Genomic DNA, 13,106 nt, shown 5'->3' on the forward strand with positions numbered 1-13,106 from the left:
GTTAATACTGTTAACGAGCTCGTTTGCTAACGAGGGGCGCGGTAGGTGAAAGCCGGGGAGGGGGGCACCCCAAAATCCCCGGTAAAGCGGTGGCAACTCAAAGCAGATGCAGCTCGAGGCGGTTTCAGCCTCGGTGACAACCCGCTCCGCAACCGGGAGAAGACTTTGGGTTAAAAATGGGCGATTTTGAGCAATTTCAAGCGGCGCCGGCACCCCGCTTGATCACCGTCACCGCAATCAAACGCCTTGTCCTTAATTACCGCCCCGAAACGCGCGCGGTTACCCCAAAACGCGCTACCGCTGGCTCTGAAACGCGCACCGGATCCTGCCTCGCTGGAATTGGGTTGAAAACAGGGAAAAACGGGGAAAAAGAGGTCAAGAAACGCAGCTGTTTGCCACGGTGCCGCAGAAAAAACGGTCAGCAATATTTTAGGGGCACCGACGGGCGTAGCCGGGAACCGGTTTTGCTTCCAGACGGGGGTCGCGGTGGAAAATAGGGGGGAAAAAAAGGCAGAAAAAGGGGCGCTGTCCAGCTCGCAGCGTCCGAGGTTCCGGAAATACGGAGGACGAGGGGTCGGCACCCCCAAAACGGCGTCCGCGGCGCGGCTGTGGCACAACCGGCAAGCGTCAGTGCGAGGCTGCCGGCGGCGACGCCAGTTTCTGTAGCCGGCGGCGGCGGAGCTCCGCCGTGTCAGGTTCATCCAGCAAGGACGAGCCTTCGCCACCATCCTCTTCCTCCTCTTCCTCCTCCTCGGCGGCGAAGCCTTCGGCGCCCGCCGGCGCGGCGGGATCTGGGAAAGGGGAAAGGCACCGGTTTGGCGTCCGGTAAAAGCCGTAAACTCGGTTTTAACCACGAGCCAGGCTCAGGAGTGGTTTTGCCGGGACTCGAGCTCCCCGGTGGCGTTTTAACGGGAGATTCGGCTTTTAAAACCCGGACGCCGGGGCTACAGGCGGCTCATTACCGGAGCAATTAACGACCGCGGTAATTAGCTGGGGACGGAGAAATCATAATTTAGGCTATAAAAGGGTACGGTGGTGGTTTTGGCGGGCAGTCGGAGCCCCCAGGACCCCCGTTTCCCCCCCCCCCGACAGCGCCGACGCTCCCTCCCAGGGCGTTTCCCCCCCCGGAGCTCCCTCACGCACCGGCGGCAGCCGCGGAGCCGGTGGCGGGTGCCGAAGGGCTGCCGGGCGAGTGGAGGGGGGTGGGTTCCTCGGCCAGGGTCTCGCGGGCGGAGGGGGGCCGGGGAGCGGCGGGCCGGGGCGACCTGGGGGAAGAAAATTAAACAAGACATCAAATTTGGGGGCAATTTGAGGGGGTTTTTAGGCAGGGCGCAGCTTTGCCATAACCGAACCTTGCCTGTCGGCTCTAGACGCCCCCAAATTCCCCCTCCGCCCCGTTTTTTTTCGGCACCGTTACCCGATGGTGGCCAGGACTGTCAGGTATTGGTTGATCTGCACCATGGCGGCGTCGAGGAGGGTGTGGATGTTCTGCAGGCACTGTAACCGCGCTTCCAGGTTTTGTCGATCGTGGCCCTCCATGGCGCGAAGCTCTTCCTCCGTCAAGCCAGCAAAGCCGGCCGGCGGCACCGGCATCGGCGGGAAGCCTGCGGTGAGAAGAGGGATGAGGGGAGAGCCCCAGGGGGTGAACCCCGAAATCCTTCCCCCCATCCCTCGCTTACCGAAGAGGGGCGGCCACGGCATTCCCATCCACGGCGGTGGGAAAGGAAGACCCGGCACCGTCCCTGCCGCCGCGGCTTCCGATCCGGCGCTGGTGGCGTCGCTAGGCCTGGCGGCTGCGGCAACAAAAGGGACGTGAGGGTGGGCAGGGGAGGAGGGGAGCCCCATTTCGGCAGCGCCGACCCCTTGGATTTTGGGAGAAAGCTCACCCGAAGCGGCGCCGGAGCTCGGCGCGGCGTTTTCGGTGCCGTTGGGTGGTTGAACGCCGGGAACCGGCGGGAAGGGAGCAACCGGCGGCCAGAAGGGAAACATTCCCGGGGGGAAGGGGGGAAGGATTCCCTGGGGAACTGCGGAGGGAGAAGAGAGCGGTGAGAGCCCCAAACGCCCAAATTCCCTTCACCGCAGCCAGCCGGACCGTGCCAGGTCACCAGTTTGATGCCGCGTAACCGGGCTTAACTGTGTCAACCGAACGCACGCCATCACAGGCGGAAATACCACCGGCTCCCGCCGCTGCCTGTTGGGGATTTGACCTCCCAACCCTCTTCTCCGGCTGTTTGTTCCTCCAGCACCGCGGTCAACAACCCCGGCAAAGCTCAGCCGGCGGGGTGACGGTTAACCGGCGGTTGGTGACACCCGCCCCAGCGCGAAGGGGCGACAGCGGGGCGCAAAGGAGACTCACAGTTGGGGGGCTGGGGAACTTGGGGGGTCTGGGGCGGTGGCGGGGCTTGCTCCGGCGGCTCGGGAGGCGGCTGTGCCGGGAGGGAAGCCCGGAGAACGTCCATGCGGCAGGTGGGACACGTCTGCTGGCGCTGGAACCACGACCGCAGGCAGCTGGAGAGGAGACGGACACCGTTAATCGCAACCTCACGGCAGGGGGGCAAAGACCTCCCCAAAACACCCCCCCCACCACCACAACCGCCGAGCGGGGCCGTTATTTCACTGCCACCTCACCAAGACCACCAAAACCGCCGGAAACACCAAAATTGCGGGGCCGGGGAGCACGTGGCACCCCTATTCCTCACCCACCTGGTGTGGAAGATGTGGTTGCAAGGCAACCGCTTGGCGCCCGTCACCATCTCTTCGCGGCAGATGATGCAGACGTTGTCCATGGCCTGCAGCTCTTCCGGCGTGGCGTCGGGGTAGCTGCGCGGGGAGGAGAGTTAGGTGGAAAACGCCGGGGATAAAAAAAAAAAACCAAACCAAAACCAACCCTTCCCACCATTTTAGGGGGGTTCAAGGGGGACATGGGAAGGTAGCGGGTCTTCTGGGTCCTCCCCACCGCCAGCCAACCCTTCCTCCTCACCGTTACCCGCCAGATTTTTCGTTAAATTAAGGTATTTAGCAGATATATATATCTTAAATATAAGGTATCTGAGATAACCACGACCCTGTCACCCTACGGGGTCCTTCCGATCTCTTTTCCGTGTGACAAATGAGGCATTTTCCTCAAATTTGGTGGATCCCACCTCAAAAGCAACCACCGAGAAGACACCAACGGAGCTCAAAGCAAGGCGGAAGGGGTGGAAGCCGTGTTCTCCGCGTTACTCACAGCGTGTTCATGTTGCGGATGGCCCGGCGGGACATGATGGCGTCCGTCACTGCTTTCTTAAACTGCCTGGAAGAAGACGAGGAATCAGTGGGATCAAGGCGACGGCCGTGCCGGTGCCGGAGGCCATGCCAAAGTCAACTCACCTCATCGCCAGGTACATGGGGCGGATGGCGAAGAGCGGGAAGGTGTGGACTTTGATCATGATGGTCATGAAGGCCATGTAGAGGAGCACTTTGATGAAGCCTGGGGAAAAAGCAGCACATCAGGGTCTCATTCTTGGACAACCACAGGTTGGCTGAGGTGGGATGGGACCTCCAAGGTCATCTGGTCCCATGTTCTTGGACAACCACAGGTTGGTGGAGGTGGGATGGGACCTCCAAGGTCATCTGGTCCCATGTTCTTGGACAACCACAGGTTGGTGGAGGTGGGATGGTCCCACCCAAGGTCATCTGGTCCCATGTTCTTGGACAACCACAGGTTGGTGGAGGTCGGATGGGACCTCCAAGGTCATCTGGTCCTATGTTCTTGGACAACTGGAAGTTGGCTGAGGTGGGATGGGACCTCCTATGTCATCTGGTCTCGCGTTCTTGGACAACCACAGGTTGGTGGAGGTGGGATGGTCCCACCCAAGGTCATCTGGTCCAACCATCTGCTCAAGTAGGTCACCAAAAGCCTCTTGTCCAAGACCGTGACCCAACGGCTGTTGAGTATCTCCAAGGATGGAGATATCGCCACCTCTCTGAACAACCAATCCCAGCTCTCTCAGCCTCTCCAGTCCCTTCATCGTCTTGGTGACCCTTCGTTGGACATTCCCCAGTATGTCCCAGTCTCTCTTGGCCTGGGGGAGCCCGGAAGTGGACTCGGGTCTCTAGATGTGGCCTCACCACCCCTGATCACCTCCCTCAACCTGCTGGCAACCCTCCCAGGATGCCGTTGGCCTTCGTTGTTGGCTTGTGCTCAAGCTGGCGTCCACCAGAACCCCCAGTTGAACCGCTGCCCAGCGTATACTCGTGCCGGGGGTTGTTGGACTTGGCCCATCCCTTTGTTGAACCTCGTGAGGATTTTCTTGGACCGTTTCTCCAGCTGGAAAAGGTCCCTCTGGATGGCGGCATGACCCTGTGGCGCATCAGCCAACTCCTCGTGGTTTGGTGTCACCGGCAAAGCGGCCGAGGCAACGCTCTGCCCTGTCATCCAGATCATTAATGAAGATGGATCAGGCCTTTGGGTGCTGCTGAGCACCACCTACGCTTCATGTCTTCGTTGACCAATGGCTAACTGAACTTCTTAACGACGTATCAAGCTTTATTGGGCCATGCCCAGATGGGAAAGTGCCCCCCCCAAACCTCAAAATTGGGTGGGATGAGAAGAAAAAAGGGGGAAGGAGGACCACGTACCCGTGAAGAGCTCTGTGTACAGCATGTAGACGGCTTTGCTGTCCCAAGGGTTCTCATTCTGCAGGTCGATGGAGTGCAGGACGTACTTGATGAAGATGGTGAGCACCATGGTCATGAGGATGGCGTACTGCAGGGAGGAAGAATGTGGTAAGGTGTCAGGACCCAGCCGAGGAGCTGTTTGTCCATCCTGGGGACGGACAAACCTCCACGTCCGTTCCCAAAAGGAAGCCATCTACCTCGAAGCCGAAGACAAGCTGAACAGAAGCTCCTCGGGTGAGGATGCTGTGGTACGCGTGGTTAACGAAGACGAAATCCAGGATTCCCAGGAGTAACATCAGGGCTGCGGCAGGGGAAAGAAATCGGGATGAGGGGACAACGAGGAGAGGAGATAACGAGCCTCGAGGTAGGGGGAGACCCCCAAAAACTAAAGCTCCGAGTGTCGCACCCCAAAACACGTCCCACCAGAAGAGGGGGGCCCTTGAGCAGCATCGGTCTCAGTGGGCGGGGCTAAACGGCTCTGCACTAATGAAGGGCTGAATTAATGCATCCCGTAACGAGACCGTCTTGTTTGAAGCTCCCTCTGCTTCAAGCCGCGTCTTGTATCCTCATATCTCACCAAAAACCCCCCAATCCCTTCAAAAGATGGTTTTTCCCCCAATCCCCTGCTCCGGAAGCAGGAATATATTCTGCCGCAGATCCAGCCTTGTATTTTTCCCACCCGGCAAAGCCGCAGCTCGTTAAACCCCCAGCAACCCTATCCGGCTCCCTCTGCAGCCCCATTAACGCTACCCTCGTTAACAAGACCGCCCTGATAAGGTTTATCGAGCGCCAATGGTTGCACGCTCAGCTGCACCAGGTTCTTCCCCGATCATATGCAAACGCGTCGCCAAAATTATCTTTCCTGACCAGCTGTCGGCAACGCGCCAAACGGCAAAGCACCCGCGGCCGGGCAGGATCTGGCCCAGGGTGGAGAAAAGCAAGATACTCACAGATGATACGGAAGTGGAAGAGCCAGGAGATGTTGGGACTCCTTTCCATCTGCAAAACAGGTGGAGAAAGGGTTGGGGTTTTCCCCAAAAAAAGGCTTTTTTCCGCCCGTTTTCTCACCACCCGGCACTCACAAAGTCCACCCGGTCTTCAGCCAACCAGTGGAAGCACTTGAGGAAGAGGAGGAGGGTGAAAAGGGCGACGAAGCGCGGGCTGAAGTCGTCCCTGAAGACGGTGAAGGCCAGGCACGTCTCTGTCACGGCGTACCACGACCGCTCCAGTAGGTGCTGCGGGAGAGGGGGAGGCGGTGAGGGGTGTTCCCCCCCAGCCTTCGCCCCCCCGTTTTGAACCTAAAATGGTGCCCAAGGCATCTCGGGGTCCAAAGTCCCCCCCAAAATGGCACCAAAGGCTTCGCAGGGTCCAAAATCCCCCCCAAAATGGTGCCCAAGGCTTCTCGGGGTCCAAAGTCCCCCCCAAAATGGCACCAAAGGCTTCGCAGGGTCCAAAATCCCCCCCAAAATGGTGCCCAAGGCTTCTCGGGGTCCAAAGTCCCCCCCAAAATGGCACCAAAGGCTTCGCAGGGTCCAAAATTCACCCCAAGACGGTGCCCAAGGCCTCTGGGGGTCCAAAGTCCCCCCCAAAATGGCACCAAAGGCTTCGCAGGGTCCAAAATCCCCCCCAAAATGGTGCCCAAGGCTTCTCAGGGTCCAAAGTCCCCCCCAAAATGGCACCAAAGGCCTCTTGGGGTCCAAAATTCACCCCAAGACGGTGCCCAAGGCCTCTGGGGGTCCAAAGTCCCCCCCAAAATGGCACCAAAGGCTTCGCAGGGTCCAAAATCCCCCCCAAAATGGTGCCCAAGGCTTCTTGGGGTCCAAAGTCCCCCCCAAAATGGCACCAAAGGCTTCGCAGGGTCCAAAATCCCCCCCAAAATGGTGCCCAAGGCTTCTCGGGGTCCAAAGTCCCCCCCAAAATGGCACCAAAGGCCTCTTGGGGTCCAAAATCCCCCCCAAAATGGTGCCCAAGGCTTCTCGGGGTCCAAAGTCCCCCCCAAAATGGCACCAAAGGCTTCGCAGGGTCCAAAATCCCCCCCAAAATGGTGCCTAAGGCCTCTCAGGGTCCAAAGTCCCCCCCAAAATGGTGCCTAAGATCTCTCGGGGTCCAAAGTCCCCCCCAAAATGGTGCCTAAGGCCTCTCAGGGTCCAAAGTCCCCCCAAAACCCCTCAGTATCTGCATGTCCTTGTGGGCTTTAACCCCCCCCCAACAGCACCCACCCCCGCCTCCAGCGCCGACAACAGATCCGCCCGTCCCCGGCGCCGAATTTAAACCGTTCCCCGCCGCCGCTCACCTCCATCTCCGCCGCCCGCAGCTGCCCGAAAAACACCTTGCCCATAAATTTCCCCAGGAGAAAAACCAACACGAAGGCCTGGATGTAGAGAACCTGCAACGGAAAAATGAGCAGGGGAAGGAGGCGATGGGGAAAGACCCGCGGCGCAGCCAAAACCCGTTCTGGCGTACAACCGGATGCAGGGGAGGGTTTAACGCCGCAAATTTGGGTCCCGGGGGACGGCGGAGACGGCGATCGGGTACGGGCTCGGCCCCAGCCACATTTCGGGGCTGCCTGCGGGCTCCCGCGCAGGCAGGAGCGGCGTCGGCGTCTTCCCACCCTCCTCGTGCCGCGGCAGCGCGGCAGCACTCGGCGCAGGCGCTCGCTCTCCCCAGGGGGTCCTCGGCGTTTTCGGTGAGCGCCGTTAAGCGGAAAAAACGACCCGTTTCGCTCACCGAAAGCAGAAGCGAGCCGTGACGAGCGCTCCCGCCCCCGCCGTGCCGCGCCACGAAGCTGCCGCGCGAGCTGGGAGGCTCCTTCCCCGGCCGTGCGGATTAATTACCCGCCGCTAATTAACGAGCGGGGTACTTACGGCCATGCTGGGGCTGGATTTGGTGAGATAAACCACGGTGGGGTAGAATTGGTGCTTGAGGTAATAGGCGTGAGCCACCACCGCCGTCGTCAGCGCCAGGCTCCCTGCCATCACCACCGCCGTGTAGAGCATCTCCCCGGCTCGGCCTGCGCACCCGAAAAACCATCAAATCGCACCAAAAAAAGGGATTTTTGTTAAAAAAAACCCACACCCAAAACACCATTTAGTGTAAAATCGGACATAAACGGCCGCCCTCGCATCTTCCGGATGCGGCCAAACGCCTTTTTGGGCGATTTCTGAGCCCCGCAGGAACACAAAACCCTAAAACTAACAATGCCGCCGCCGAGCTGATTTATTTTTTTAACCCGCTAACGATCCCCGCGGGTAACGAAACGCGCGCAGCTTCCATCGGAGCTCTTCTGCCCCAAAAACACTCCCGGCGGTGCCACCAGCCCGCGTCCTACATACTCGGCGTCACCGGCTGCCGCGTCCCTTCTCCCGTGTCCCCAAATGTCACCTCCTTGTCCCCAGCTCTCCCCCAAATGTCACCTCCTTGTCCCAGCTCTCCCCCAATGTCACCTTTGTCCCCAGCTCTCCCTCATGTGCCACCTCCTTGTCCCCAGCTCTCCCCCAAACGCCACCTCCTTATCCCCAGCTCTCCCCCAAATGTCACCTCCTTGTCCCCAGCTCTGTCTCATGTGCCACCTCCCTGTCCCCGTCCCCATCTCTCCCCCCAAAACCACCTCCTTGTCCCCAGCTCTCCCCCAAATGTCCCCTCCTTGTCCCCATCTCTCCCCACCTCCTTGTCCCTGTCCCCATCTCCCCACCTCCTTGTCCTCGTCCCCAGCTCCTTGTCCCCGTCCTCAGCTCTCCCCCAAATGTCACCTCCTTGTCCCTGTCCCCACCTCTCCCCCAAATATCACCTCCTTGTCCCCAGCTCTCCCCCAAATGTCACCATCCTTGTCCCCATCTCTCCCCACCTCCTTGTCCTCGTCCCCAGCTCCTTGTCCCCGTCCCCAGCTCTCCCCCAAATGTCACCTCCCTGTCCCCAACTCTCTCTCATGTGCCACCTCCTTGTCCCCATCCCCATCTCTCCCCACCTCATCCCTGTCCCCATCTCTCCCCCAAATGCCACTTTCTTGTCCCTGAGCCCATCTCTCCCCCAAACATCACCTACTTGTCCCCATCCCCAGCTCTCCCCCAAATGTCATCTCCCTGTCCCCATCTCTCCCCACCTCCTTGTCCTCATCCCTAGCTCCTCGTCCCTGTCCCCAGCTCTCCCCAGCTCCTTGTCCCCGTCCCCAGCTCTCCCCAAATATCACCTCCTTGTCCCCATCTCTCCCCACCTCCTTACCCTCATCCCCAGCTCCTTGTCCCCGTCCCCATCTCTCCCCCAAATGTCACCTCCCTGTCCCCATCCCCATCTCTCCCCACCTCGTCCCTGTCCCCATCTGTCCCCCAAATGCCACTTTCTTGTCCCTGTCCCCATCTCTCCCCCAAACTTCACCTCCTTGTCCCCATCTCTCCATGCGCCACCTCCTTGTCCCCATCCCCAGCTCTCCCCCAAATATCACCTCCTTGTCCCCATCTCTCCCCCAAATGTCACCTCCTTGTCCCCAGCTCTCCCCACCACCTTGTCCCCGTCCCCAGCTCCTTGTCCCCATCCCCAGCTCTCCCCCAAATGTCACCTCCTTGTCCCCAGCTCTCCCCACCACCTTGTCCCCGTCCCCAGCTCCTTGTCCCCATCCCCAGCTCTCCCCCAAATGTCACCTCCTTGTCCCCAGCTCTCCCCACCACCTTGTCCCCGTCCCCAGCTCCTTGTCCCCATCCCCAGCTCTCCCCCAAATGTCACCTCCTTGTCCCCATCTCTCCCTCATGTGCCACCTCCCTGTCCTCGTCCCCATCTCTCCCCAGCTCCCTGTCCCCACTCCCCTCTCCCTCCCTGCCGCGGGGGCCAGACCCCCCAGGTCACAGCTCCTCTCTGTCCACCCCCCACCCCTCTTGGTGCCCCCGCACCCCCCTCGCGTCCCCCGCCCCCCCTCGCACCACAGACCCCACGCTCCGCCCCACTGCAGGCCCCAGCCCCTCCGTGTCCCCCCTCGCCCCCCCCAGGTGTCCCCAACGTCCCCACCTCCATGTCCCAGACCTCCCGGTGCCCCACACGCCCCCCCCCCCCCCCCCATGGTGTCCCCTGCCCCTCAAGGTGTCCCCCACGTCCCAGGCCCCCGGGTCCTGCCCGCCCTCGGGCCCCAGCTTTCACGTCCCCTGTTCCCCTAAATGTCCCCATGTCCCGTTCCCCTCCCGGGTCACCTGCGGCCCCCCCACCCCCTCCCTAAACGCCCCCCCAAACCTCTAAGTGCCCCCAATACCCCTGACCCCTCCAAGCTCCCCCTCACATACCCCCACCCTCCGGGTGCCCCCCCCATGTCCCTGTGCCCCCCATGTCCCTGTGCCCCCTCCCAGCCCTCCAAGTGCCCCCCCATGTCCCTGTGTGTCCCCCCAGCCAACTCCCCAGGTGGCCCCCATATCCCTATCCCCCCCCCCCATGTTGTGTCCCCCCCATGTCCCTGTGTGTCCCCCCTGCCAGCTTCCCAGGTGCCCCCCATGTCCCTGTCCCCCCCCATGTCCCTGTGCCCCCTCCCAGTCCTCCTGCAGTCCCCCCATGTCCGTGTGTCCCCCACCCACGTCCTGTGTGTCCCCCCTGCCAGCTCCCCAGGTGCCCCCCCATGTCCCTGTGCCCCCTCCCAGCCCTCCTGCAGTCCCCCCACGTCCCTGTGTGTCCCCCCTGCCAGCTCCCCAGGTGCCCCCCCATGTCCCTGTGCCCCCTCCCAGCCCTCCTGCAGTCCCCCCATGTCCGTGTGTCCCCCACCCACGTCCCTGTGTGTCCCCCCTGCCAGCTCCCCAGGTGCCCCCCCATGTCCCTGTGCCCCCTCCCAGCCCTCCTGCAGTCCCCCCACGTCCCTGTGTGTCCCCCCTGCCAGCTCCCAGGTGCCCCCCCATGTCCCTGTGCCCCCTCCCAGCCCTCCTGCAGTCCCCCCACGTCCCTGTGTGTCCCCCTGCCAGCTCCCCAGGTGCCCCCCCATGTCCTGTGCCCCCTCCCAGCCCTCCTGCAGTCCCCCCATGTCCCTGTGTGTCCCCCCTGCCAGCTCCCCAGGTGCCCCCCCATGTCCCTGTGCCCCCTCCCAGCCCTCCTGCAGTCCCCCCATGTCCGTGTGTCCCCCACCCACGTCCCTGTGTGTCCCCCCTGCCAGCTCCCAGGTGCCCCCCATGTCCCTGTCCCCCCCCATGTCCCTGTGCCCCCTCCCAGCCCTCCTGCAGTCCCCCCCACGTCCCCGTGTGTCCCCCCTGCCAGCTCCCCAGGTGCCCCCCCATGTCCCTGTGCCCCCTCCCAGTCCTCCTGCAGTCCCCCCATGTCCCTGTGTCCCCCCCATGTCCCTGTGCTCCCCCCGACCAGCTCCCCAGGTGCCCCCCCATATCCCTGTGCCCCCTCCCAGCCCTCCTGCAGTCCCCCCATGTCCCTGTGTCCCCACCCACGTCCCTGTGTGTCCCCCCAACCAGCTCCCCAGGTGCCCCCCATGTCCCTGTGTCCCCCACCATATCCCTGTGCCCCCTCCCAGCTCTCCTGGAGTCCCCCCACGTCCCTGTGTGTCCCCCCCACCAGCTCCCCAGGTGCCCCCCCATATCCCTGTCCCCCCCCATGTCCCTGTGCCCCCCCATATCGCTGTCGCCGCCCCCCACCCCATGACCCCCCCCACCCGCGCCCCTCCCCTACCCCCCAGGGGCCCAAGCTGTCACCGGGCCCCCCACGTCCCCCCGGTTCGCTCCGGCCCCGCCCCGAGCCCCCCCGGGGCTCCCCCCGCCTCAGGCCCCGGTGTCGCTGCCGCCCCCCCCCCGCACTCACTGGGATCGAGCCCCACCGCCGCCGCGCCCCCCCCCTCCTCAGGCCGCTCCCCCACCGGAAGCGCCTCCGCCGCGCGACACCTCACTTCCGCCCGGGCTGCACCACCCGCCGCTCTGGGAAGGGGGGAATCCAGGGTGGTGGGGGGTCACTTCCCCGCTGTTCCCCCCCACCCCGCTCCCCCATAATAGGGGAGATGCTGAGCGTCTCTATTCCCCGCCTGCCCCCCACGCGCGGCGTGGGGGAGGCCACGAACCCCCCGAACCCCTTGGGCTCCTCTCCCCCCTCCCCTCACGCCCGCACTTGGTACGGTCCGCGCCGCTCCGCAGCCGGCGCTTGGGTGGGCGGGAACGCCAAGGGTCCCGTGTCTCGCTCTCATTGGCCAGCCTCCGCGGCGCTCGACCAATCAGAAAAAAGAACCCGCGGGGCGCCGCTTAATCAGCGGCTGTTGCTAGGGGAGGGGCGGCGGGGGGAGACGAGTTGCGCGGCGCTTCCAACCCACCCCACCCGTCACTCTTGCCCCGCCCCTCACAGAGCCCAGCCTATCCGCTGCCTCGCGTCTGCGATTGGCTAGCATCACTCACCGCCCCGCCTTTGACAGGCAGCGGCGGGTGACGGCGCGGGGAGAGGGCGGCGGCCTCTTCCTTCTCCGCCTTGTGATTGGCTGGCGGCGCGGACGCGCCGCCTATAGAAGGCGACGGCGGGCGGAGGGGCGGGGTCAGCGGGGCTCCTCCCCCGCGCCGCACGTGTTGCCTGTCTTCGCGCGCTGCGCTGAGGCGAGGGGGGAAAAAGGCGGGAAGAGCCGTTGGCGGCGGCGAGGCGTCGTTGCTCCCTGAGGCGATTCCTCCGCCTTTCCCCATTTCTGAGGGGGAAATGAGGGGTGTCCTGAGGTAAAAGCTGCCCTGTGCGCTGCGGGGAGACCGAGCCTTGGTGCCGTGGGGTGAAAACAGCCCCGTAAATGCTTTTATTTCCCCTTTTTTCCCCTCAGTGTGTGAGGGAGCAGCGTGGCGTGGTGCCTCGTCTGTTGTGGTGAGGGGAGAGGGGGCTTAGGGGGACGTAGAGCGGGGGTTTTGGGCTCCGAGGGCTCTGCTGTCCCCATTTACTGTGTGTTTTTAATCCTGCCTTGGGATCAGAGGAGATGAGGCAAGTGCAGCCTTTTAAATCTTTTGTTTGCTTGGAAAACCCCCTGAGAAGGGAGGGAGAGAGGAGAAATGCCCCCCCTTTTACCTCACTGAAGCCAAATTTCGGTGCCCCTGAGCGCAAAGGCGCTGTTTTGAACAGCAGGCTGCACTCATATGGCAGTAAAAATGCTCTTTTTTTTTTTTTTTAATAATTTATGGTTGTGGAGGAAAGCACCGCACGCGTCTCCACGTCCAAGCAGGTGGCAAGCCAAGGTGGCTGGGGTGACGGTCATCCTACCAAAGTGCCCTGAAATGAGAAATAAAAAAAAAAAGGGTTTTTTACCATTTTCTGGCTAGTTTTCAGGGTGGTTGCGGGGGTGCGTTGTGTCCCTGCTCCCTCTGCTGCTGGTTGGTTTGAGGTTGGGCGCTGGGGACTGGTAGTAAAACCTGCAAATTTGAGGTATTTCTTTGCTTTTTATTGAACGTTAAGTGTGGTTTTATTTCCTTAGCGGGTGCGTGTGGGTAAATCTGTTACCTTTATTACCCCCTTGACTGAGACAAGAG

The 13,106-nt window shown here is 62.2% G+C and overlaps 2 protein-coding genes across 3 annotated transcripts in view; one reads left to right on the forward strand and one right to left on the reverse strand.

Annotated features, from left to right (window-relative positions):
• Window positions 1–627: 627 nt before the first annotated feature.
• Window positions 628–11,428, reverse strand: SYVN1 (synoviolin 1). 2 transcript variants are annotated; one of them, XM_075726121.1, is made up of 16 exons: window positions 11,425–11,428; window positions 7,524–7,669; window positions 6,953–7,045; window positions 5,742–5,894; window positions 5,610–5,658; window positions 4,857–4,960; window positions 4,621–4,747; window positions 3,370–3,469; window positions 3,227–3,292; window positions 2,704–2,820; window positions 2,357–2,508; window positions 1,887–2,024; window positions 1,680–1,793; window positions 1,418–1,604; window positions 1,144–1,265; window positions 628–791 (listed from the first exon to the last, which is right to left on the reverse strand). In XM_075726121.1, the coding sequence occupies exons 2-16, from the start codon at window positions 7,653–7,655 to the stop codon at window positions 628–630; spliced, it is 1,818 nt and encodes a 605-aa protein (XP_075582236.1). In that variant the 5' UTR covers window positions 7,656–7,669; window positions 11,425–11,428. The 2 variants fall into 2 exon arrangements, with proteins under 2 accessions (XP_075582236.1, XP_075582237.1); XM_075726122.1 differs by lacking the exon at window positions 628–791 and having other exon boundaries at window positions 1,242–1,265; window positions 1,412–1,604; window positions 1,680–2,024.
• A 189-nt stretch (window positions 11,429–11,617) lies between these two features.
• The window catches only part of POLA2 (DNA polymerase alpha 2, accessory subunit), a 10,650-nt gene continuing 9,161 nt past the window's right edge, over window positions 11,618–13,106 (forward strand). Inside the window, 2 exon segments of the mRNA XM_075727128.1 lie at window positions 11,618–11,727; window positions 12,023–12,138. Coding sequence (XP_075583243.1) covers window positions 11,618–11,727; window positions 12,023–12,138 — 226 coding nt within the window.

The sequence above is a fragment of the Pelecanus crispus genome, chromosome Z (genome assembly GCF_030463565.1).
Source record: "Pelecanus crispus isolate bPelCri1 chromosome Z, bPelCri1.pri, whole genome shotgun sequence".
Classification (NCBI taxonomy): Eukaryota; Metazoa; Chordata; class Aves; order Pelecaniformes; family Pelecanidae; genus Pelecanus; species Pelecanus crispus.